Raw genomic sequence first — 27,216 nt, 5'->3', positions numbered from 1 at the left:
GATTGTTGTACTTGCACTTGGTTCTTTGAACATCCTTTCTGTACCGACAGCGATATATTGATTCACTTCTTATGACAAATGTACTTATTGTAAGTTGCTTTTAATAAAAGCGTCTTCTAAATGCCCTAAATGTATATGTAAATGTAAGTTGAGCATCTCTTTTGCAAGATAGAAAAAAAAAACTTGCACTGGAAAAGTACTTGAAATGACAGACCAATTAAATGCAACAGCTAAAGGTTGTCACTGTTACAAGAAAAAAAAACGTTGTGCCCGTGGAAAACATAGTTTGCCTTGCACAGTCAAGCACCTCTAAACCAATGATGTGCACGAGAATACACACATTGACACTCAGAAGACCACAGCAATCATGGACCCATTTCTAAAACTCAATTTTCTTTTGAAATCACTTTAAAGCATCGCAAATCATAAGGCTTTGAAACAAACAACACAATTAATTATAGCATTTCATTCATGAATTTTTATGTTTTAGTCTACTAAAACTGCAATTTACTATCAGGGCCATCGATGTTCTGCTTTCAATTAATGCAACCAATCTGGCGGCCCATTTAACTAGGTCCTAGTGCCCCACTAGGACGGTTTTTGAGCTGGGAATTTGACATTCAGGTTCCATCAGTTGTCATTAAAACCCTATCCACCAGTGTTCCCTCTGAGGATTCAACCCCTTTGTCACTGGAAAACAGGGACGCCTCATTACCCTTACCCATTGCTATTGTAATAAGGGGAAGGGGAGGGGAAGGGGGATGGAGGCGGGCTACAAGGAGTCTCAATGAAAACAGACAAGCGACAAGCATGAATGAGAGACATTTGTGTACACTGCCCGTTGAGGGTATTTGTACTCCGGTTAAGGTCCTGGTTGAGAGTTGACAGTGCTCATGTCATTGAAAACCGAAAATCTGCCCACAGGCGGATCAGCTTCCCACATCCTGGTTTCCTTCCATGTTTACATTTTTGATATAGTCTCAAGCATGATGTCGCTAGCGGTGGAAGTCATCAAACAAGGGGTGCCCTTTGTTTCTTTACCATCGGTTTTATCTTTTTTTATCTTATTTTTAAATGCCTGAGGTTAGGTAAATATACAAAGATGCTATTTAGGTTTCTCATACTCACTTGAATTATGTAAACATGTCAACATATCATGCTATCTCTATTTATTTTCTTTAGATAAATATATTACACATCAGGAACCCAACCTTAACATAACCCTAACCCTTTTCAAGCCATTGATCATTCCAATTAAATAGCAGTCACTTTAGGGGTTGTTATCACTCACAGCCACCATAATTGGCTCATCAGAAAGAGTGACTCTGTGAATATCATTGTTATGATCTCAACCCTAATAGATGACAGAGAGACTAGCCTTTTGTGTGTTTCTTTGTGCCAATGGGTTTGCCCTAAACACAACTTTGATGTGGAGCAGGCGAGCAGGGAGTCTGTCTTGAGGACTCAACCAAAATCTATTAATAGAACACCACATCATGGCTTGAAGTAAAACCTACTGTTTGCCTGAGTTGGGGAGCAAATCGTGCTCTATCCAGATGGAGTAAGTGTTCCCATAAGGATTTTAAACCATGTGAAGGGAAAGCCAAGTGAGGCTTGGAACAATTCAATTTTCCGCCTTGAATGACAGAGAGAATCTAGAGCCTATACTTTTAGAAGTGAGTGTTCTGTCAAACAGAACTAGTTGGTTACCGATAACAGCTCAGGTTGTTTCTTGCTTTTTCACCCTTTTATTGTTGAATTATACTTAATCTATACTTTAAAATATACTTTAACGGTGTTTAATTTATACTTTGAGGTCTTATGTACACATGTTAAATGTTAAACATGTTCAACTAAGGCCCCAAATAGTTCTGTATTTGGGCTCTTTGAGTGTAAGTGTAAACCTATCACGTTGTCACTCAGATTATTGTTTCAGGATGATAAACTAGTACCAAATGAGACAGAACAAAGAGCTGATGCTTAGGTTCAAGGAGCAGTGTGGGAGTAGAAGGGCTGTCATTCCATTAGGTTGACAAGACACATTTATGTTTTATTCAGCTCTTATAACTCGGATTGGCGTGAAGTACTGAGATAATAAAATGATAAACATAACAAAATACATGACAACGGTAGACATTTGCACAAACTTCAATCACATATTCAGTGGGCAAAAACAAATAATACGAAACAGCAAAATCACCCCACAAATGGTTAAATCTCAACAGAACTGATTGCATAACATTCGACCACTGCCTCTCGATCATTGACGTCTTAATTTAGAAGACTGAGTAAAACGCTTGTGTCAGGTTGCATTAGCCCCGACGGACACGACCAAGGATAAAGCAGCGCTGCCCTCGCCTCTAGGGCCGTCTGCCAGAGGAACCGAGGGCTCCTTGCACTGCCACTCACTGTTATAACGCATCTTTAAAAACAAAGCCAATGAAGTCATGTGTCATCTGTTTGTATTATTTAAATCAAAAAACGCATCTCTATGACTTATCATAGTTGTGTTTTTCCTAAATATGGTTCTTCTTTGTTTGTGGGGTTTATTAGTAAATATAATTAGTATTGATAAAAAAAACGTATACATTGAAGTTTGTTTGATTTAAAGTGTAGTGTAATGAGAAGGATGAAGGCCTATTCGGGAGGGGGGGGGGGGGATATCCTATGTGATGCCCGGATGCTGTGCTTGTCGTGCCCCATGCCCATTATCCACGGGTCAGCTCCAGCGCTAGGCGAGACATTGGAACCTGTCTGGGCCCCTTCGCTGATGCAGGAACCCGATGTGTTATTACATGGCTACTTATTAAAGGAACCAATAATTTGACAAGGAATATAACAACAATTTCAAAGCGGTAAAGATGATTTCATTGCTAAAGCTAAGAAAGATATCCCTTTCATTTCTATGATTGGATGACTGTGTCCATAGCTATGGGGTGCTAATCAAAACAGGGGTCTGTTTTTTAAATAACAGACCGTAGATCAATCGACCGATCAGAATTCAGAATTCAACAAACCCTTTCTCCTACACTTACCCTCAGAACTTATTGAAATGTTTCTCTGCACTCAGAATTCAGAATCAGACTCTTCTCAAAGTCTGTGAGCATGTGCAGTCGCGTGCAAACAGATAATCGTATCTTGTGGATTTGTTCTTTGCGCTGATGAGGTCCTCGTTTAGAGCTCATCATGTACATTGGGCTTCACACTTACAGCTTTTCTCGTGTTGTTTATCCCCCCCCTCCCCCACACAATTTTCTTTAGTTTCAATTAGTTGTTTGTGTATTAAAGATCTTCCTTGCCTCAACACATTGGTTTATTAGTCTGTGTCTTGATGTGTCTGTTCTTTGTGTGACTTCAGTTACCAAGTGTATACGTTGCTCTCCCTCTCCTGCCTCATTATAAAGCAACGTCTCAATACAAACTCGGCCTTGGAAAAATGCATTTATGTGCTCCCTTTGAAGTAACTATAACGCAAACCACAAACGGGGGGAGGATCTTACACAACACAATGAGCGATTTGTCGGGTCACTCAACCTCATCGCATGTCTTGTATTCCACTCGTTCACATCCTTCTGATCCGCAGCCCACGTGAAGGGCCCCACTCTGCGTTGCATTGTTTTCACTCTGAACACCTCATGTAGGTAAATGTGACCCCTTTACACCCTTACTATACACAATACACGAATCATCGCCACTTTCTTCAGACCTATATTAAGGTTGAACTCACATTTGTTCGAATACCAGACCCCCATAAGGCCTTATGTAATCCTCGCACGCAAATGCACACGAATGCAACGGCTCGCTCTAGAGGTTGTTGCTTATTATCCTGCCTTTGTCTTTGTCCCAGTAACCCGATCACCCACGCATGTTGGGTAACATGCACGGGAATGGGAGAGAGTGAATGCATACAATCAATGCCACCCTCGTGCTGCCGAGTGCTTGAGATTAACAAGGGCACTCTATCCATTTATTTTGCCGTCACATTGAAATCAAGACACATTGTTTTTTTCTCCTCTTCTCGTTTTTACTCATTGCTTGACAGCTAAAACAGGAACATATATGCACCCGCATGCACACAAAGACACAGAGATGCAACAAAATAAGCTACTTATCTTGTTTCATCTCGTTTCTTGTCGGGGCAATTGTGGTGGTTGAGGAGAGTGTTTCCGGTATTTTCGGGCAAAGTTGTTACTGACCTAGAAGCACACTTTCAATGTAGTCTCAGTAAAACATGGTGTTGAATTAATATGGTTGAAGAAAATGGTTATGGAAAATGTAAAGAACTTCTAACTTTAAATGTCCAAAGGTAGAAGTTAGTAGTATGTTGTAAGATATGTTTCAGTGCGTGTTTATTTTCAGCATTTTATATTGCATATGAGGAAATCCTCATATCCGGGCATAACGTGCAGATAGAAAAGAGAAAGTGAAACATAAATTAATTTGTTTCTTCTGACATTTATTTATTCCACCTAACAACAGTTACTTTATTTCATCACAAAACAGCACCACAGTGTTGGTTCCTTTTAAGTGTGACATTGTCTCACCGTTATACAAAGTCCTTACAACTCAGTCTCCATCACGACCACCACTGAGAGTAAAATGTTGTCGTGCTTCTGTATAATTGATTCTTTTTTATTGATTCGTTACAAACCCCCACATCTGACAGTAACCACGAGCAAGGTTGTTTTGTAAAACAAACCTGATATGTAATATATTTATACATAGATATAGATCGATATCGTTATGCATTTATATCTATATAGTATATAGATATATAGATAGATATACCTACAGAACAATTCATACAAAATAAATAGAGATAACATGATATGTTGACATGTTTACATAATTCGAGTGAATATGAAAAACCTAAATGGCATCTTTGTATATTTATTTCACCGCAGGCAGTGGAAAAAAAAGAAGAGATAAAGTGTATGGTAAAAGACACACAGTGCACCCCTTGTATGATCACTTCCACCGCTAGCGAGATCTCGCTCGCATAGAGTTGTTCCGTTGGGGCTTGTGGCCACTGTTTATAGAGTCACAGAACACAACCACAGTACCCAGGACGTCCATGGCCTCAGACCGAGTCCACCTTCACCCGGTTGTTGTTGGTGATGAGCGGCGATGGCTTGCTCTTCAGCCTCTCGGCCACCGCGTCGTTGGAGCTGTCCGAGAAGAAAATGCGCGCCGTGCACACGGACACCACGATCCGCTTGTACTCGCGCCGGAAGTTCTGATTGAGCACGCCGTACACGATGGCGTTAAGGCAGCTGTTGAAGTAGGCCATGAAGTAGCTGGCCACAAAGAGCCACTCGGGGATGAGGGGCACCACGCCGTCCGCGTTGATGGCCACGGCCAGCCCGATGAGGTTGAGTGGCGCCCAGCACACGGCGAACAGCACAAACACCACGAACATGGTGACAAAGTTGCGCACGTCGTGCGGCGTCAGCTTGGGCCGGTTGTCGGGCTTCACGCGCCGCCGCACCTGGATGACCAGGATCCAGATGCGCAGGTAGCAGTACGACACGATCATGATGGGCAGGATGAAGTGGAAGAAGACCACGGCGATGGTGTACGCAGAGCTGGCCGACTGCTCGAAGGTGCACGAGTAGACGCGCGGGTCGTACTGCAGCGAGCCCACGAACAGGTTGGGCACGATGGCCACCACGGTCAGCGCCCAGATCAGCAGCACGTAGCACAGCGAGTTCTTGTCGCTGTACACCTTGTCGTACTGGAGGCTGTGGCAGATGTAGCAGTAGCGGTTGACGGCGATGCCGGTGATGTTGAAGATGGAGCCGATGACGCTGAGGCCCATGAGGAAGCCGCTGATCTGGCAGTGCACGTAGCCCAGGTTCCAGCCATTGTGGAAGATGGAGGAGAGCACCAGCGGGTAGGGGTAGATGGCCACCACCAGGTCCGCCACCGCCAGGCTCACCACGAAGATGTTGCCTTTACACGCACACACATACAGAACACACATAGACACACACACGAAAACACACACACACAAGAGAAAAAGGGAAGGTTTAGGCGGAAACAATGGAAATGCCAATAATGTCACTCATAAAATCGACAGAAAAAGTTGCAAATTAGATCAATTAAGTATGTTGGAGTTTTGCCTATTACTAGCAAGTCTGATCCAATAATTGGATAATACCACCACCGCCACCAGCTGATATTTAGCAGCTCGTATTTAGTGCTGCTTGATTGCTCGAGCCACACAGTAAAAGTGCTCCAACTAAAGCGTCCATTGGGTGTCATGCGGCGTGCTTTCATTATGGCGGGGGGAATTACGGGCACCAGAGCAGCGCAGATGAACCAGTCACGCAGAAACATCACAGATGTCACATGAACAAGTGCTTCCATTGGCTAAAGACCAGCCCTGATTGAGGCCAAGAAAGACTCCCATTGTTGAAACTTTGAGCACCACTGTCATATTAAATCAACAGTCTCTTCAAGTGTTTCAGGCTGGACTGGTAGGCGGTTCCTTGGGTGAGGCTGACAGGGTCTTTAGAGGGCTCTTTAGCTCTGGCTGGTGCCTCTTAATCCCCTCCCCCCCCCCCTTCATCTCATACAGCAAACATTCTTTCACCGAGCAACCTCTCGATGCTATACATTAGACCACGTCCTCTGGGATCCATCATCCAGGTGCCCTCTAGTACTGGCTGCTCTCACCGTGATCACAAGCAAACTGCTCTAAAAAGGCTCATTGTGTGTGTATGTGGGTCCTTGTGTGTGTGAATCTGTATATGCGTGCGTCAGTGTTTGAATGTCCTTTTGAGTGTATTTGATGTGTGTCAGTGTGTGTGTGTGTTTCTGTGTCAGTGTTTTCATGTTTCCTTATCTGTGTATGTGATGTGTGTCATTGTGTGTGCATGTCAGTGTTTGTGTGTATCCCTGTGTGTGTGTGTATGTCCTTATCTGTGGGTGTTGTGTGCACGTGAGCGTGTGATGCGAGTGTGCATCTTCTGGGGATCCTTAAAGATTACAGTCCCTTGGCGTTGGCTTTCTATAGCACGGCTGTTACAAGATTTTAAACTCAAGTCTCTTCGTGGTAAGAACTCTGACCTTGGTAAGGTCGGCTGGGGAGGCCTACAGGCGCCCAGCCCCATTGCTTCCTGGAAAGCTAACATCACAGCACTGATCTTCAGGGAACATTTGTGTGTGTGTGTGTGTGTGTGTGTGTGTGTGTGTGTGTGTGTGTGTGTGTGTGTGTGTGTGTGTGTGTGTGTGTGTGTGTTTTTCTTTCTTTCTGTGTCTGTCAGTGTAGGTATGTGTCTGTCTGTCTGTCTGTCTTTCTATGCCTGTATCGTTGTGTGTGTATCTGTGCATGGGTCTCTGTGTTGTTCTCTCTCGTGTGTTTGTCTCTCTCATCCAGTGTGTGGGTTTTTGTTTTTGTGTCTCTCCCAGTGTGTGTATTTGTGTGTGGGTTTTTGTGTACGTGTCTGTGTGTGGCTCCCTCCCTCCCTCGTATAATTGATATTGTTTTATTGTTTTGGTTATACTGTGAAAAACAAATAAAAAAAAATCCTTGACCTCATCAGTTTAACTACACTCCATTTGCAAATGAATGGTCATTCATGCATTTGAAATAAAGTTTATATTTATTGGCCCCATGTCCCATGATACCTCTTGACTATATCGACTCTCCATGTGTGATAGCCCAACGGCAATGCAGAGTGTATATTTACTGTTTATCGTGCACACTATCAGACATTATCATCCTCCATCGAAGGTCATCAAATGAACCAGTGTTGATCTTCTTATGTCAGCCTGCCTCCAGCAACTGTCTGCTCATAATCCAAACTCATGAGGGTGAGGGTTAATTTAGCAATTTAGAGCTTGCTTACTTCCGATATATCGCATGCACCTTGAAGAAGGGTGATTTTAACATTGACTGGCTCTCTGGTGCCTCTGAATCTTTCAAAGAAATCTGTAGCAACCTAAATTTCACACAAGTTATGACAAGTTAAGTTAAGCCCACAAGACCCAATCTAAAAAACCCAGCAAAATCAACTTTAATTGATTTAATCTTATCTAATCAAGTCAATGAAATAGTTTATGCTGGTGTCTTTGACCTTGGGGTTAGTGATCACTACCCAGTGGCCTGTATCAGAAGTATTCAATTAAAAAGATCTCATCCTAAAATCTTTATTAAGCGTAATTCTACAAGCTTTTAATCAGCAAGCCTTTTTGAATGAACTCCTTCATAGTGACATCCAACTCACAACTGTAATATCGTATGTTGAATAGCCTTGGATTTTTTCACCAATACTTTCACCTCAATTTTGAACAATCATGCACCTCACAAAAAGCAAAGGGCAAAAAATAGATCAAACCCGTGGTTCACAAATGAACTGTCCGACTTATTTAGAAATAAGAGAGAGAAATAAAGCCTGGTCTCTAGCTAGACACTCTGGAGAAGATTCTAATTGGATTGTTTGTAGACAACTCAGAAATAGGTGCACAACCATGGTTAGGAAAGCTAAATCTGAGTACATATTATCTTGATTTAATCTCCAACTGCTATGCAAACCCTGCACTATTCTGGAAGGCTGTGAACAACAATAAAAACAACTCTAAAATGCATGTCCTGCAGAAAATGCGTTGAGTGCTGTAGTACAAAGTGAGGTTGAAAATATTTTTTAATAACGCCACATAGATTAAGACATAAAGAAATGTAAAATGACTTAAATCAATTGAAAAGTCTAAATAAAGTAAACATGCACACCATTTAAGAATGTAAATGGTTGGAAAAAAATAAAGTGACAGCTGAAGGAAAAGCGCAAAGCATTGCTAAAAATGCAGAAATGTAAAATTAATTGAACTGAAGAAGAGGTACTGATGGGCCCCCCCCGAATTCCCCCTACCAGCCCCCTGCGCTGAATTGTTGACGGGGGGACGGGGACGGGGACGGGGGTAGAGAACAATTGTTGACGGGGGGGGAGACGTGGCCGTGTGCGACTCCTAACACTATGGGCTGGTGGATAATTCAATTTTTATTTATTTATTTTTTTTTATTTTATTGCCATGGGCCCCCCCTCTGCCTTGGGCCCCCCCATGACTGCCTCACTTTCCCCCGCAGTCCGTCGGCCCTGGTCAAATGTATTGCCCTGCACTGCTGGTGTGCGTGTGCGTGCGGTGTGTGATTAAAAGTAGCTCAATAGAGTGGGAAAAAACACCCAATCTGGCAACACTGCCTGAACGTCCTCCAAAAGTATCCCATCTGGCGGGAAAAATCGCCCAATCTGGCAACACTGCTGAACGTCATCACGCTCCAGCGTCAACGTAAATCAATGATACCAACTGGAAACGAAGCCGGTATGAAACTAAAACTGTGATTCTGAATAAAGTCTAAATGATAACGTTAATTCCGCTTAGATATTATTGAAGATACGCTGTGCCTGTACCACACGGTAGTACCACACAGTAACACACACAAACAACAACAACAATACACCCGCAGACAAAAAGGAAGAGAAAGAATACAACAGAAGGCCAGACAGACAGACAGACATACAGAAGGATGGAGATTCATACAGGATGAATAGGAAGACAGTGTCCCTCAGGGTCGGACTTAGATTTCCAGATATTGAGCTGATGGATAGAACGCAATAATCAGCTGACTTTCACAAGAGCTGACTGTGATCCCCCTACAACATTCTCCAATAGCAGTGCTGAGGTGTGTTTGAGGTGCACTATGTTGGTGCTGATGTTCGCATGCACGGTGCTGATGTGCAAGTTCATGGTGCTGACTTGCGAGTGATGTGGGCATGCATGCTGCTGATGTGCAGGTGACGTGGGCGTGCACGGTGCTTGCGTGTGTGTGCACAGTGTTCATGTACACAAGCGCAGTACTGATGTGTGTGTGCAGGGTGTTACTGTATGCATGCACAGGCATGATGTGTGTGGGCGCAGAGCGATTTCAGTGAGATCACTGATTCCAATCGGACTCGGACTGGTGCATTCCATAGAAGTGGTCTAATGCGATGTTATAACAATTGCATAATTTTATAATACTGGGTTTCATATTAAGGTTGCTTCTGTTCCACACAATAAAAAATGTGTAGGCTTCTTTTTACAATTCAGTCACTTGTTTAGACTAAAGGCATTAATGAGCTAATGCATTTTTTATTCTTTACACCAGAACACGATGTCAGTCAGTCAGTATTTTGCATTGTAAATGCATTGCATGCAGTAGTGGCAGGATAGTAAAGGCTAGGGTTCACATCTGCCAAAAGTCTACCTGTGGTCTCCTACCCCCAGCTCCTTGATGACCCTTAGGAAATATTCATTATTTATTTTCCAAACCACCAGTACAACAAAGCTAGGGATACTGGGGGAGCTGGGGAGCTGTAGATACGCTTCTTCTTCTAACATACTGCAATACTGCAGCACAATTAACTACTTTAGTTTGAAACTAAAGAAGCAACTGAAACAAAGATAAAAACAAAACAAAAACACAATTAATTTCCACCCATTCCAAAAGGAGCAATTCAATTAAACGGCAAACTAGCAATCAGGCAGTTGATTGCAATGGGCCAGGGTCAGTGCAGCCGCAGAGTCTGTTCCCAACACAGAGAACCACCAGTGGTGGTTAGGATGAGGGCCAGGATCAATCGTGTTTCACGGCTACATACCTCCCTGCCTCTCGACATAAGAGTGTGCACCAGTGTTTGTTGTGCTTGGTCCTTGAACACATGAGTAAACACATTATTCACAAGGGCCTCCATTTGGGACTACAGCATGTGATGCCTCCCGCCACCCCCACCCCCACCCCTCCAAAACAAAGGACATTCATTATGAATGTCTACTCTGTGTACGATCACAGATGTGTTAATTGTAACGGAGGACAATAGGGTTTTTGCACTGGCATGCTAAATTGACCGGCCCACCTTTGGGCGAGATTACTGGGAAACAACGGAGAACGAAGAAACAATCACTGAGTTCAAGAGGGTGCAACAGAATTTAGTCTTGTTAATGAAAAATACAAGGCGCCTCTCCGATGTTAACAAATGGCCCAACATCTGGTTCTACATGAGGGTTTTGATAACCATGTGCTGGGAAACACCTTTCGGGCTGGCTCTCTCCGTCCGCATCTTCAGTCCAAAGGCAGACGCTACGCAGAGAACCACGGCAGTGGGTGTCATGCTGGATGTGTGGCCGAGCCTGGCAGGCTGGGGGGGACACGCTCCGACAGCTCCGACCACCCCCCCCCCCCCCCCCCCCCCCCCCCCCACACACACACCCCCTTCAACCCCCAGACAAGTTGTCCAATGTCAAGTTGTCACTCTGATTACGCAGACTTCATGTGTCACAAAACCGGTGGTGCAAGAAGGTGGAGAAAGGGAACACAGACCAGTGGGGCTTCAGAACGCCGCTGTTCAGCCCGTACTCTGACATACCGTCACGACGGTGACTGAGCCTATAATCTTCAACCGCATCGCTCTGGGTGACACACCGGCCATGTGTCTGTAGGAAGACAATTCTAGCCATGGTTGCTGCTGTTATGCTATTTACCTGCTATTTACTTGTATAGCAGAGGCTTTTATCCACCACCGAAACTGAGTGGATTCAGATACAGATCATTAAAGCCACAGGCATCAGGGGAAGAGATGGAAGGTAGGGTACCGGTAGATTTTGGACGTTGGGATGGAACTCATAACCATCATCCCCTACTCTTTCCCCCTCTCATATTTGTTTTGTAAAATAAACAGGAAGGCCTTTAAATATTGTATTCAAAAGCCATTGTTGAGTGTTTATTTGCACAAGCATCCACTACTCTTCCACATCATTTATTTAATTAATATATTTATTCATGTGCCTGTTTGTTTGTAGAAGGCGTTTCCTGACTTTATTCTGTTTAAGTTGCGGCTTGGACGTCACACAGTGCCGTCTGGTGAGCTGTTTGACGAGTTTGGTTTGCTGCAGAGCAGTGCTGATAAATTCACAACACAATTCCGTGGAAAAGATGACGGGACGGACGGAGGAAGCTTGACATTCTCTGCCACCACAACACACAGGCGACATTCAGTAGGTCATTCTGGAGCTGTGGCACGAATACAGAACCCCGCCTTATCCCATCGCCTGGTTGTCATCTGCAGCTTAGCGCGTCTCTGAGTGAAAGATATTACTACTGACTTTCAATCCAATCAAACCGTTATGAATGTGCCAAACATGTGACTACTCACGATCAGGGAACAGATAGAGGACACTTTGACGGATCAGACTGCAGACGCAGGGCTCAGACCTGTGATTTGATCGACGCAAAGCGGACGGGTTGGGGGCTTAAACATTAGGAGATTGGTGGGAAGTCTTCAAATCTCATATGTATGGGAAATATCACGGGGATGTGTTTGGAACTGGCAAAGCCTGAGCTGGACGTGGAACACTGACCCGTGAGGTGAAGTTAAAGGGTCGTGTCCTCCTCCCGAGGAAAGGATGTTGGTAGCAGGCTGGAGATATTCTGGATGTGAAGGGTAAAGCATCTGGCTATTTTCGATTAGGTTTTCGATTAGGTATATTACTTTGCTCACATCCCGGGATTTAGTTGACACTAAAAACATATTAAAACTAGGCTGTTACATTTCTATTGGGAAATCAGTATTGTGGCTGTTTTATTAGAGCTAATGATTTTGCCTTTCTATCAAATATTCTTTCAGCTGATCTCATTAGTCAATCTGTTAAGACTATGAATGATAAGAAAAGCAGTAAATTAGTCAATTCTGTATCATGATAATAAATATGCTGAGCTTTACTGGATCAGTTTGGATGAACCATTATATTTGAATGTTCTAAATAATGGGTATCCTCTTTCCTGTTAAGTAGTCGAAGTAAAGAAAATATCTTTGTGTGCCAGTATTGCTAATCATGCAGTGGACCATATAGTTCCTTTTAATGCAACATGGTGGATGTTTTTGCAGACAGTTGATCCTAATTTGTGTGTTTTCTCAACAAACAAAAAAAAACGTATGCCTTCATAAGGTCAATACAATGTAATCTATCCTTGTTCCTCCAGTAGGTCTTCAAGCGAAGAGCACCTGCTACATTCTCAGATAGCGTTTCATCTTGCAGTGCTCTCTTCATCCCTATGAAATCCATTCCACGCAGCCATTGTGTTCTTTTTCATAATGAAGTTCCCATCCATTATGCAACTTCTACCCAACCGCACAGATTAGGACTCCACTGGTTTGAGTAAAGTGAAAGCTACACTTTGTAGAGGGGTTCGGGGGGGGGGGGGGGGGGGGGGGGGGTGTTGCACTCAAGATGTTTTTGCATGTCTATGGGGCATTTCTGCTGAATTGAATAAAACATGTACAGTTAAGTAGAAACTCAAACTGTTTTCACTTAACGCAGTGCATGAAGGACTAGGGCTCGGAGGGTAAGAGACATCTGTGATGACGTGTAGAGCCAGGCAGGCCGGCGAAAGGAACCGACAAATAAACAGAACGCCAGCAATGTTCTTCCAGTCACAAATACGGGACGTTTAAAGGTTATGGCTGCTAAGAGCCAGCCGGCTCGCTTTGTAGTGCTGTTGTGGCAGCGCAGCCCTGGCATCTACAGGCTCCTCCACAGGAAACCATCCACTCTCATCTGGAAGACGCGTGTTTACACAGGACATCTTCGTGACAAGGGCCTCAGCCCCCGCCACCTGCATCACTAGACACTAGCGGGAGGTCCAGCGGGGCCATGTTGTTGCCCCCCCCCCCAGATGCACAGGGGCTGAGTGGAGGAGCTGGGCCTGAGTCCCAGAAGCTGACCCAGAGAGAGAGGGCTGACCTACTTTAGCGGAGACGGGTTAGAGCCAGGCCAGCGTACAGTGTGGGCGCGCACACACACACACACACACACACACACACACACACACGGCATGCATGCAGACATGACATGCATGCACACAAACACGCCACACCCACACACAGATATACCAATGCATGAACACAGACGCACACACTGAAATCGAAGAAAAAACACACACACACACACACACACACACACACACACACACACACACACACACACACACACACACACACACACACACACACACACACACACACACACACACACACACACACACACACACACACACACACGGATGCCTTTGCATATGTAAGCATCCCGCCCATCCCCAGCCACAGACACCTTCACAGACACACCATTCTGTTTTCCAATAGACTTGCTCCTAACACTATCTAAAGGGCTTAATTTTATCAGCCTCTACTCACAGCTGCAGTTATAATTGGATGGATTTATTCCCAGTTGAGGGTCAACTATGAGGCATAAATAATTGTGTATTATAATAAGTAGGCATAATCGATACAAAGGGCATACCGTACACACAGAGCATTGAGTGTGTAAACACATACGGCGTCAACAGACGGGTGACATGGAAGGTGTCAAAGCGCTGCAGCTGTCCCTGCCATGTCCTCTGTGTGTGAGACTCTTGTGTGTGTGGGCATGCCGACGCGAGCCCTTCATTTCCATCCTCCTACATTACCCCCTGTTGACCTTCAAGAGCTCAATTTAATCTCCTCAAACGTTGATTGGGATTAGTTTGTAAATCAATCTCATACTTTCCGGCATTTTTTTAATGAGGTCTCCTCCCAGCCTGTGCGTTCTGTTGCCATTGATAAAGTTGATGGACTGGCTCAAATGCAAACTATACGTCCCCCTGCTTTTTTCCCCACGACGGTTGGATGGTGGGAATTACAGTTCACTCTGTACTTCAGTATGAGGCATGACGGGCCAAATCTCGGGGTCCACGTCTGTTAATGACAAAGTTTTGCATCAAAGCCGCGCCAATACCAGCCAGCATGTGGCATTCCCGCTAATCCCTGAATTAAAAGGCCCCTATCTTTGATGCATCACTAAAGCGGCTCCTATTTCCCACAACAGAGGAGCATAGCTCCTCTTCAGGCTGCATGCCAGCAGCAAATACCACTTCTCAGCCCCCTTAGCCATACCAGGTTCATATTATAGATAAATTGTGGATGGGGGGCGGCAGCAGGGATCATGGGTTGTATATATTATTATAATTATATTTATACTTTTTGTATCATTGTATGAAATGGGGTTGAATCTTGTATAATCTTATGTTAGCATTAATACTATGCTACGAGGCACTGTTTAATGAGGATGTTTAGCTAAACCGAGTAACAATATGTTACAGGGACACATTTCTTCACTCATTTCTTGACTGACCATTCCTGATGGAAAATTCCATTTATTTTTTATTTTTCTCATTGAAGCAAGAGCACATTCTGGCTTAGGGCACTTTGCAAATGGAATGTCAGGATTCCCATCTGAACAAATAATATTTGACGATTTCATCAAGGCAATATTTTTCTGACTTAAAGAGAGGCCAGGCTCACTAGTTTGGAGAGGAAGGGGTTAAAATGAATACTACTGAAATATTGGGATATCTTCAGATTTTAGTATTCTATTTAATCATTTTATTTAAATCTACATCTTGATATATAAATGATCAAATATCATTATCTATAAAGAAAAGGCTTCGGAGGTAAGGTCTGTATCCATCTGCACTTTTGAAAAGGGTAAACTCATTCCCTTAACCTAGTCATTTGACCGAGATATAAAAGCTAATGCCAGCCACATAATACCACTTATATACTAGTAAACTATTTGCCAGGTGTTCCCTGAAGTTGTCCAAAAATGTCCTTGGCATAACTAATAAGCTAGTAAACTATTTGCCAGGTATACCCTGAGCAGTGTTTCTCATGCATAGACCAATGTGTGGCGCAGCACCACAGAATCAACACCGAGCGCCACAAATTGATTCCCCTTAATTTTGTCTTTTTCTTTGCGATTTTTAAAGATAATATCGTTCCGTTCATTCATCTCCCTCATAGCACTCTTTCTCCTTGTGATAAAGAGTTTCCTTGACGCACAATGTTTTTGGTAAAAAACATTTTTTTACTTAAAACAAACAATAGCAGTCGATTCACTTGCACAACTCGAGCCTCCCGCCAGTAACTCTGACCCTCTTAAGGAGCACCAGAATGGGTGTGGCTCAATTAGCCTATGAGCCACAGCTGCAGACTATTACGGCTAACAGCCAGACAAGGTACTGTGCTCAAAAACACCTGCCCAAAATTATTGTTAACTCAGAAAAGATAATGTTAGCCCTTATGAACTCAACATTATTGATATTATTGAACATCCCGCATGCCTAAGTCAGCATAGATAACGTTGGTAACGCAGCAAACGATGCGATTAATATGGAATGCGGCTATAGTTGAGATATTATGCTGCTATCCATTTGGATGTACGAAGTGGTAAAGTCGCCAATCTCCCAGCTTTCTTGCGGCATTTCACTGAGGCACGCCCCCTTTCGGTCGTAGTATCTCGTCGCTTTCAAAGTAGAGCGAGCAGATCTGTACAACTAGCAAACAAGATGGCTGCGCCCATAGTCAATGGGGATCGAGCTGTATTTTCTTTGTATTTGTACCACGTTGGGGGTTGTAATGTCGATTTTAAATCCTCTTACACACTTGATTTCATTGCTGCTTTAATCCGGTCACCAATTTAAGGTCTTGCTTTGCGTGAAATTCAATGTAAAGTTGTGTTTTCAAGCTGGTTTGCCAAAGAGGCTATGTTGCTAATGATGACTAGCCCGCTACTACCCCTCGTGGCTCGACAGAAACACGACAGCACTTGTTGAAATAAAAATTGGCGAAAATGGCAAAATATTATTGCAATGTAAAAGGCTTGCAATGTTAATGTTTCTGTAAAGGCTGGCAACCATTATACACTGGATTATTTCTTTTTTCCAAAATAGTTTTCTTCTTAAACTCGTCGGACACGGGACACAAATAGCAAACTGGAAGGCTGGAGCAAGGGAAATACGTCACGTTCTCGCTGAAGCTGGTCGTTCGTACCAGCCTACCATCAAAATGGATAGCAGCATTAGACTGGGTACCGGCCCCAGGCCATTCTGCCGGCGATTTGAATTCGTTCTGCAGCAGGGGCTGGAGAGCAATACATTTCTTTCTGTTTCCGATCCGCATTTACTGGAGCCAATCACCAAGCTGGCTTTCCCCCCTGGCGCGCTATTGGCTGGTTTAACAATGACGACAGGGAAGCGACTGTCGCGATCGAAGCGATCGTTGGTCTGATTGGTTGAAGGACTATTATTATTTATATTATTATATTTATATTATTACATTATACTATTGATTTTGTTTTAGAAAAAAGTTATATACAAGAACCCCCCCCCCCCCCCCCTCTGAGCTCTCTCCTCCTCCCCCCCCCCCCCCCCCCACACACACCCGTCAGGAGGACTCCACCCCCCCCCCCCTCTGGGCTCTCTCCTCCCCCCCCCCCCCCACACACCCGTCAGGAGGACTCCCCCCCCCCCCCTTATTTCTTAAACGCATTGAAGAAAACCTTGAAAGCAAAAGTATCAAACGTTGGCACACACTAACTACATTGACCAAACGGACCTCCATTGTTTCAGTTGTTAGAACAGAGTAATTCAGGCAGATAAGCAATTGAAAACCTGGTTATTGGTTTCCCAGCAGACTTCCCTGACAACGTTATTTAATTCCTGCTTTTAAGCAGTGTTGCCATCTGACATTATGCAACCACCTTTTAAGGAGGACAGCCAAAGGCCTCGGTGAAGGTCCCAGATCGGATCTTGCCAACATTGTGATCTGATGAGGTTGACCCCCTCCCGAGGGGGCCAGGCTCACGCTCTGAGGGGGTTGCATAAGTGTATGGACAGCAATCTGGGCCCACTTTTGGCCTGCTGGCTACCTCATTAAAACCACGCCCCGTGCCTACAATAAGCCTGCCAGGATTCTCCCAGAATGCAAACATAGGCTCAAATGATACATTTATAAATGGGGTGTTCTCTGACCCACACCCCCAAGAACCTAAATTGCCCTCGGTAATGTATTGTACGCATAGAGGGCTATTTCTGTGCTGCCCTTGCCTCTACAATGCATGCCTGGTCCGGGCCCAACCACTACATAACCTTTTAAACAGTAAGAACAACATAAGCTGCTCACACACACTGTGCCATTTCAGCAGATTTATTTTTCCAGGAGGTATTTTTGTGGGAAATGGAAATCCAAACATAGTTATGCAGTTTCCAATTGAGTGCCAAGTGTGGACGTCAGACCTTTGTTCTGATCTGGCGCGTTCAATCACAAAAGTGGCATTGAAAAGTAAATGTAACCGAAGTCAGAGTCATTTGAATACAGAATCTATCCAAGAGGCTTAGCGATCGTAGGCAGACATATCACAATACACAAGTTGATGGCTTTTCTGTCCTTATTCATGAGGATCTCATTTGGCTCTATTTAATAATAGCGCTGGTGTCTGAGATAACTTCGTCTTGTACACTTCAGTCCTGCTCATCCCTCTATGCTATTGTTTACCTCATTAGCTGAAACTTAGCACTCACTCTTAGCTTTCCTAGCTTTGTCGACGATGATATTCTGCAGTGGTGCTTGGCGGCAAATAAATGGCTAATCATGCCAAACAAAACTACAAATCCCAGAGTAGAGGAGCGAAATTAGAGTTGAGCCGTGGGAAGGGATGGGTGTAAACATAACTTGATGTGACAGCTGGAAGACAATGAGTCACACTGATGTCTCCCAGGCCACAAAGTCACCCTGCTGGAAAGCAATTCAAGGATACTCTTCAGATCTGCTCTCTCAGATCTGTCACAGCTCCTATTATATTCAAAATCTTGAGGTTGAATCTTTAGGTTTATGGAATGAGGAGGGTGGGAGGTAAGGCATATTGGGATCAAGGATGTCCAGATCTGAGGCCAATCTAGGATCTTATTTGAAGCCTTCTATTTGTTGCATTAACTATTTATTTAACTGTTCTTAACAATGTTAAGAACAGTTATATATTATACATTAAAGACGAGAAGAGTAAAGCAAAATCTTGTGTAAAGCAGGCCGATCTACGCTGAACAGTTTTTGAACACGCCTTTTCCACAACGAAGAGTTACTGAAGGGTGAAGCCAGTCGGCCTAATATCTGTAGCGCATATGACAGTTAAAGATCATTGTGAATGACAGGTGAAGATCTTAGCCTTGAACCTTTTGGACTGGGAGTGAAACAACCCTCCCCACTAAACTCTGCTGCCTCTACCGCCTGCAGGACAGAACAGCAAATGTGTGCTCCTGGGGTTCCCCATACTGCAACATGTGATTTCTTTACAGGGCTATGAAAGGAGAGCACTCATCCGCATTATAGCCACACAGGCGCTGGGTGAGAGCTCAAAGACACGAGTGTTTAACGCGCCAAGTATTGTCTCTCTAACAGATCTTCATTACATGGCCCGGAACGCTCATCAATCTGAAGAGCCTTCCCTATTGGACCGTCTGGTACGGGACCTAGTTGTTTTCCCAGTTCGCTGAGCATGATGGTCTGGTGGTAAGGCGGTTCAGACACCGCTCGAGAGATTCTGGGTTTGAATCTCAATCTTGTGGTGTGGCTGAAATAATAGATATTCAAAGTGTTCCACTTCGTAACTTGTGTTTGTGTAATGCAATGCAATTTGTGTGTTTGGTTGGTGTGATTCAATTGGGTTGGAACAGTGACTCATTGTTTCGATTCGTTTTTTAATTGCTCCTTTTAATGGTATTGCAATTACAAGGACCGGGGGGATGATCAGATTTGTTCCATTGGATGTGTTGGGAAACATTGCTCAATGATTTCTAAGGAGTGGAGCAGACCCGTTTCGATTTTTTCCAAAATAAACCCTTCACAGGGGATGTGTGGACTTCTCGAGGAAATCATATGGCGCCTGTCGACCTGTCGGGCTCCATCAAGACTGTGGCTTGTGGTGAAGACCTGCATCGGACTGATATTCATTAGGCTGGAGTGAGAAAGTTCCCATGACCGGATACAAGTATTAGAAACAGAACTTCATTGTCCTAACTTCAGAAGTGTGTTCACCGCAACTGGGAAGTGAAGTGGCAGGTCCACTTCCACTGTGTGCTCTCTTAAACAAGGCTGTAATACAATACATTCAGACAAGTGGCTCCTTCAGAGTGAGTAACGATCAAAAAGGGCACATGAGGTACAAGAGGGGTACGAACCATTCTGTCTCACAATGTCCTATTTCAATTCTGATCAAAACTATAAAGGATGTGCTTTAATTCAATGGTTTGCACTGGTCCAAATTGTTATCATTCCTGGCGTTTGACCGTCATCGGAAGATGGTGCACTCAAGACTGCACCGGTGTCGAGGGTCTAGTTAAAATAACCCTGACAACGCAAGAGTTTAATGTGGTTTATAACAGCCATTCATGTGGTTCAGACAACATGCCACTATCATTGCCAAGAGCAGCCTGACACTGTTAGCTTGCAGGAGGCCCAACGAGAGCTCTCTGAATAACTACCTGATTTGTCCATAGACGAGGTAAGAACTAGCGCCTCACACCTCAGCTAGCTGCCTCCCACGGGCAAATGTCCAAAGACGTGTTCGTCTGATTATGACTTGATTACACGCTTTACACATTTCAGTCACTCATTTTGAATTTTGTCACGTATTTAACAAACTGAAGATAATTTATGTGGTTTTGCAAATTTGTTATTCTGGTTTGCCAAATGGGAAAACGCTGAAAACAACAAACAAACAAATATGCAAGGCTGTGCTCAACTCAGAGCTTGGTTCGGCCCCAACTAGGTTTTTTACACTGTAAAAGACATCAAAACGCGGGGAAACTCTTCAGATCAAGATGGTGCTGTGCTTTTTCTCTGCTCATCCTGCTTTATTTATTTTTTTCTTGTAAAGATCGAGGAGAAAGTGATGTACCTGCTGTGGGGACAAAACCTATCTGAGCATTCCTCCCATCGCACCCTGCTGCTAATTCCAATCCATTATTTCCATCACAACCACCTCACCACCGCAACAGCAGAAAAAATCCATCTCTGATCCATTATTTATTATTACTGTGTCCCAAGAGACACACGTGTATATATGTATTTCTTTATATATAAACTTGATATTCTAATGACCTAACTGTCATTGCCTATTATTGTTGTTGAAACAAAAGGACATATTTGTTTTCTTTGTGTCGCCCCATCTGTTTCAGATTGATTGGCCAATGATTAAAGGTTGAAAACAAATGACAGCTTTCCAGCTTTCAATTAAAAGTACAGCAATGCTCCCTAAACAACGAATTGCAATTCTCCGCATATGACTGTAGAGTGAAGGTTTAATGGAAAGTAGACCATGACATTGATTTCATACAATATCGTGACCCATTGATGTGCACAAATTTCTTTACGAATTACAACATTCCTTACTGCCTGTTCATTCATACTGATTCCCTTAACAAAGATGGCGTCGCAGCATCACAATCATGAGAGAAGAGGACTCAAAGAGCAGATCTGTGAGAACAGTCCCGGGTAAATGGATTACAGATTCTCACAACAACAGCAACCGTCCCTGCCATGACGATATCACAGGAAGTGATGAAAACAACATCTGATGCACAATGTCTAGAGGAAATGCATTAGTTCTCCCTTTCCGGTCCACTGACAACATTGGTCCAAAACTAATATTAACAACAGCAAACCGCAATGGAAAAGCGGTTGGAAATTGAAGACACACACATAGCTCTTAAAGCGGCATTAAACGCTTCAACAACAGCTTGAAAAAAAAGGGCCAAGTAGCCAAGTCCAAGCAGCCAAGAAAAACATCCTCCCATCATAAAACGCACACACATAAACACACGAGATCCCCAACCACAACCACAAATCATGAAAAAAAACTCGACCCAAAAACCACAAATAAAAACAAGCAGAAAATGAAATCTGGAATGACCATCTTATTACATCAAATTCAGGATTACATCTGACGTTTAGACAGGGAAGCTTGTTAGCAGGCACGCTGCACGCACCCCAGTGATATGCCACAGATGTTGGGGCCAATCACACGCTGGCTGACTGACTGACTGACGCGTATGCCGTTGTCAAACTTGTCAGACGCTGACGCCTTGACACTGTGACATCACCTTTGGGGTTCACCCACGCTTAACCCTGCTGATTAAAACACGCAAAGAGATGTTCCAATTTCAAGTAACCATGTTACTTGTCTCTCTCTCGCTCCTTCCCCTTCTAACTCTCTCTCTCTTTGTTTCTTTCTCTCTTTCTCTCTATCATCCCCCTGTATTTCTCTCTCTATCCTCCCCCCTCTATTTCTCTATCTCTCACACTCACTCACTCACTCCGTCACTGTCGTGCGTCTTCGGGAGGGGAGTCGGAGGGATATTAAAAGCAGCAGTATATGCCACTGTAAGTGAATTAACTATATTAGAACACGGGGGCAGGAGAGTGCAGCGACAAGGGCTGTTTCACTCAAAGCTGAATGGCACTGGGACTCAAGGCCGGATGTCTGCTGTCTGTCAACCAGACCAGAGCGGCTAGGTAGCCTCAAGCAACCCCCTACATAATGACCTGTATCTGAATGAACTGCAAGTGGCCTTGGATCCAAGCTTCTGCAGAATGAATATAAATACTGTCTCACTAGACCCATTAAAAAATTGTACTCTCCGATCGGAACATATAGCACATGAATAGCCTTGTAGTTTCAAAGGTTCCCACAACAAGAGAGTGGCCAGGATATAGGTTCAGAGCTGCCAACTCTCCCTGGGGTTTTCGAACGATCAGACTGGCTGGGGTCTTCGAGCGATCGGACTGGCTCGGGTTTTCGAGAGATCGGACTGGCTGGGATTTACAATTATCATAGTGGTTGGGTTCGTTCAAAGTCGTTCGCTGTGTTTGATCATTGCAAATTCACCATAATAGGTTTGCCTGTTTATCTCTGTTGCTGTCAGTGTTTTGGCGGGAGAATTTTTTTGCGAAGCATGAGAGCTTGAGGCTGAAGGTGAAAGTGTCTGTGGGGTGCAGGAGGCTGTGTGATGTAGTGCAGGAGTCAGTGAAGAAGACGAAGACAGTGGAGGAGACAGTGGAGGAGACGGGGGAGGAGTTAGTGGAGGAAGCATTGGAGGAGACATTAAAGGAAAGAGTAGAGGAAGTAGTGGAAAAGACAATTGAGGGGGCACTGGAGGGGGCTCTACAGGAAACATTGGAAAAAGCCGAAAGATTTTAGTGGAGCAGCCGCCTATTGGTATACTTTTAAACCCTCAATATTGTTACTGCCCACATTGTGAAAGTTTCCCTATAAGAATCATGTACAAACATGTCTAATTGAATATATGCTTGGTATGCTCGGGCCTGTATCTTTCCATGTTCATGGCCTAAAATTAAATCAAATACTTTGCTGTCCAAAGGGTCCTTGAATTAGTTATTATTCATCAGTATGGATTTGGGGAAGATATAAACTCGTCCTTTGGATCTTCACAATACATGTACATCGGTATTTACATAGTAAAACTTGTGGTTAGGGAGATTTGAGCAAGCAACTGATATAATTATTCATGTTGATTGGTTTTAACACATTTCTTATGTTGTTCTCCCTTGTTTCAAGCCAGGCCATCAAACCACTTTGCTGGAGGCTGGGGAGCATTGTTTTCTTTCTGTTTGACATCCATCACACCAAGCAGTGCCTCTCCACCTGGACTTTGTCCGGCATGCTGTGTCTAATGGACACGAGTCCTCATCTTTGAAGTTGTTGAGCACAACAGGTTGTTTTTTTGCCAGTACTTGGGCTCTGGGAAAAATGGCTGGGACATAAAACAATGTTTGTTCTTTTTCGATATAATGGTGTTTATCAACAATTCTTCATATGTATTCATGAAAAGGAGCTTCAAAAAAAGATTTTGTCAGGTGATGTGTGGGGTGAGACATTTGTATTGTTTCTGTTATGATTTCAAAAACATGCATAGTATGACTTTGAGCTGTTCTATAGTTGTCATTAACTAAAAAAATGCATTAACTGTACATTTACAGTGGCCTCCTTTTGTACACACTGTTTGGATGACAATGGGAAATCATTATAGATTATAGAAATATACCTATTTTATTATATAATATATATATATATTATATAAAAAAATATATATAAAAAATAGCATGGCCATGAGACACTACATAACTGAGCAATATTCAACCCAGAAATAGAGTTTATTTCACTCACTTGGTTGGGTCACAAGAACAACCCTGCATTCTGGTTTAAATGGTAAAAACCAACACTTGGGTCAAACCATCCCAGCGCGTGGTCTGTCCCAAGGTTACCCAGCGGTGGGGTTAAGGTTGGGTTTGTACCCAGTATATTTTTGAGTGTACACTTGCAGAAGGATTTTTAGCCAATAACCATTTCAAAATGTCTATTAAGAGGAGAACCCTAATACAAGCAGAATGGAAGGAAAGATTGTAATGGTCATAATCTTAACATCTTTGCAACACAGCTAATACAATTAGAAAGTGTGGATGTATAATTAAGACATAAATACGACATTGAACATTGAAGTGGACAATGTTTTGTTCAATGTACATCTGAAGTGGACATTGAACAAAACAGTTGACATTGACAAAAAAAAAAGTAAGTTTGCGCTTCAAAATCTGAAATTTGCACCCATTGGAAATTACTCCGTAAAATTAGGCTACTCCGCATTTGATCAATAAGGTTTTCAACAGGTGAAAAAATCAAAACACACACACACACACACACACACACACACACACACACACACACACACACACACACACACACACACACACACACACACACACACACACACACACACACACACACACACACACACACACACACACACACACACACACACACACACACACACACACACACACACGCTCTGAGTCCACTACTCAACATTGTACTTATGTAACAGCGGGGCTACAACTGTGATGTGCACATCATCACTATTAAAAGACCAGAATCGAGGGCAGCTACTGCAGTTGGATGTCTGTTTTATCAAATGGAGGGATTATCATAAACCTATGACGCTAGAAAAGCCCAGGAAGGCGCAATAATGATATCTCAGTGCATAAGCATGTTGACAGATAGGCTACATTAAAAAAAAAGTGTAAAACGATGTATTTGCCTGATTTCATTTTCAACTTCACGATGGATTTCGAGGATATCGGAGACGACAGCTAGACTTTGTATTCATCACATCTTTCTACTCGGGGCTTTGCAGGCGAGGCAGCTATGACGCGTCATCAGCCAGCAGTCACTTTGAGTTTAGAGTGAGAATGTCAGGAGCGGCGAGACGGACGCGGGTTTATAAACCCAACTGGGCTTTCTGTTCTGCGCACTATTTCAGCCCCAGACTGTTAAATCACGAGTAAGCTCATATCTGTAGTAGACCAAAACCGAAACAGCTACTGTCACGCTCAAATGACGCGGGACAAGTTGAATGCGTCCTCGTCACTGATCCAGCAGAGACATTGATCTAATCCCAGTCATTAACCCAGAATAGTAGAAATGGATCAAACCATAGAGCCGAGGGGGGCGTAGCAATTAAATATTAAAAAGGGAAATAATTCTGCGACAATAGCATCGTATATACCGATCAAACCTGTCTTGGAATGTTGCTCTGCGTTACAGTGAGAAGAAAAGTCCCCTTGTTTTGTTTCTCATTATTGTTTGATTTTCAAAATGTCTAGTTCCATTAAATTGCAATGTTGGGGACATTATTATTGATTTGGCCAATTTAATGGAGGCTAGAAAGACAACCGCTATACCTCCAGAAATTGCATTTGACCATGAGAGGAGGTACCTTACAAATACCAATGTTGAATATAAATCAACCACATCTCAGTGAAGCATCATACTTTTGGATAAAGCAGATAAACACATGCAAGTTCCTTAACAAGCCATTTCTCATGAACATTTCACATCAACGACATAGGCAGAAGTTGGTCCGCATGCACAGTGGACTAAAGTCACACTCACCTGCGTTTCGCAGCTTCTTGTTCCGATACACCGAGAAAATTACCAAAAGGTTGCCCAAGATGTCAACTACGATGGTGAATATGAGAAAGCAGCCCAAAGTTGTAGTGACCCACGGTGGGCGATTCAGTGCGTGGCCATTGGGGTCCTGAGAGCTGTTCAGATGAGACCCATTTATAACCATTGTATATATTACGCGGAATTTACGCGGAACTCACTCAGTAAAACTAACAATCTGCGCGTGAAAAATCAACAAATTATGACATAAACTATATGGTGGAGACACCGGAGATGTGTTCTCCGGCATCGCTAATCTTCCCTTCTTGGACTATTTGAGAGATGCTCCTGCGTTGGATCTGCGCGAAATAACTTCTGCCTCTCTCTCTGCGTCTGTACCATAAGCGTCTGTACTTTTGCAGAGTGCCTCAGCCATCACTTTGTTTGGTATGTATGGGACATTGAGCTACGATTTTCCACCCTCCAACATGTGATTAAGTACCCGGAGACGAGGAGGTTCTACTCTGGCAAATACTGTCGCTTGGTGGCTGTGACGCGTAAAGGCGCATGGAACAACAAGCCATACCGCGCGTTCTCTTTACGCACGTTTGTTTTTATAATTTACTAGTCATATGCACGCATTTTATTACTAACGTTCATTTACATTATAGGCTATGTGTTTATTTATGTTTTTTCCACTTGTCACTTTGTAGGAAAGATTAAATGTAAGCTTGTTCGATGTAATCAAATTCGAACAATTCGATCATTTTATTCGCACATTTACAGGAGCATCCTTTGTTTAAGTTTCAGAAGAGGACAAGGATGTATGATCCATTTTCGTTTACCATTCGAGATTCGAACTTTTCCCTGTTCAAAACACATCTTTGAGGATTGATTTCTTCAGGATTAGCCTTGTTGTAGAGACTGGACATTTGACACTCTTAGTTTGTTGGTAACAAACAACTGGGATGATATTACAAATATACAGACTTGCATGTCGAGCTGTGATGCGCTTTTCCTGTGGATGTTTAGGGATCAATTGTATGGTAATCACTCCCATTCATTTTCACAACCACACAAATAAGATGTCTATACTACTATCATCAATAACAACAATTAAATCAGATAGCAGTTTTATATATTGTATATATATATATATATATATATATATATATATATATATATATATATAATATATTGCTGCGTTCACTTTTAGCACAATTGTGTTTTGCAATGGGAAAAATAACTCGAATATCGAATACCCCCCCCCCCCCCCCCCCCGGTTATAGACAATGGATAATTCGCTATTGTCAATTAAACATAGCCCGCGGTATCTAGGTCAGCAGT

The 27,216-nt window shown here is 43.3% G+C and overlaps 1 protein-coding gene across 1 annotated transcript; it reads right to left on the bottom strand.

Moving 5' to 3' along the window:
- Positions 1-4,435: 4,435 nt before the first annotated feature.
- Positions 4,436-26,427, bottom strand: mtnr1aa (melatonin receptor 1A a). The gene is made up of 2 exons (XM_060047720.1): positions 25,876-26,427; positions 4,436-5,952 (listed from the first exon to the last, which is right to left on the bottom strand). Exons 1-2 carry the CDS (start codon positions 26,054-26,056, stop codon positions 5,081-5,083), a joined length of 1,053 nt encoding a protein of 350 aa, XP_059903703.1. The 5' UTR covers positions 26,057-26,427; the 3' UTR covers positions 4,436-5,080.
- Positions 26,428-27,216: the final 789 nt, after the last annotated feature.

Source organism: Gadus macrocephalus, chromosome 3, assembly GCF_031168955.1.
Source record: "Gadus macrocephalus chromosome 3, ASM3116895v1".
In the NCBI taxonomy this organism is placed as follows: domain Eukaryota; kingdom Metazoa; phylum Chordata; class Actinopteri; order Gadiformes; family Gadidae; genus Gadus; species Gadus macrocephalus.
Note: the sequence above shows the minus strand (reverse complement) of the source record. Positions and strands in the feature narration are given on the sequence as shown.

What these genes read in the sequence shown, in the direction of transcription:
- mtnr1aa (XM_060047720.1), bottom strand. Translation starts at nt 26,056, where the DNA reads ATGGTTATAAATGGGTCTCATCTGAACAGCTCTCAGGACCCCAATGGC. An exon ending in CAAGAAGCTGCGAAACGCAG is followed by an intron (nt 5,953 to 25,875) that starts GTGAGTGTGACT and finishes GTGCGTGTAAAG; the next exon opens with GCAACATCTTCGTGGTGAGC.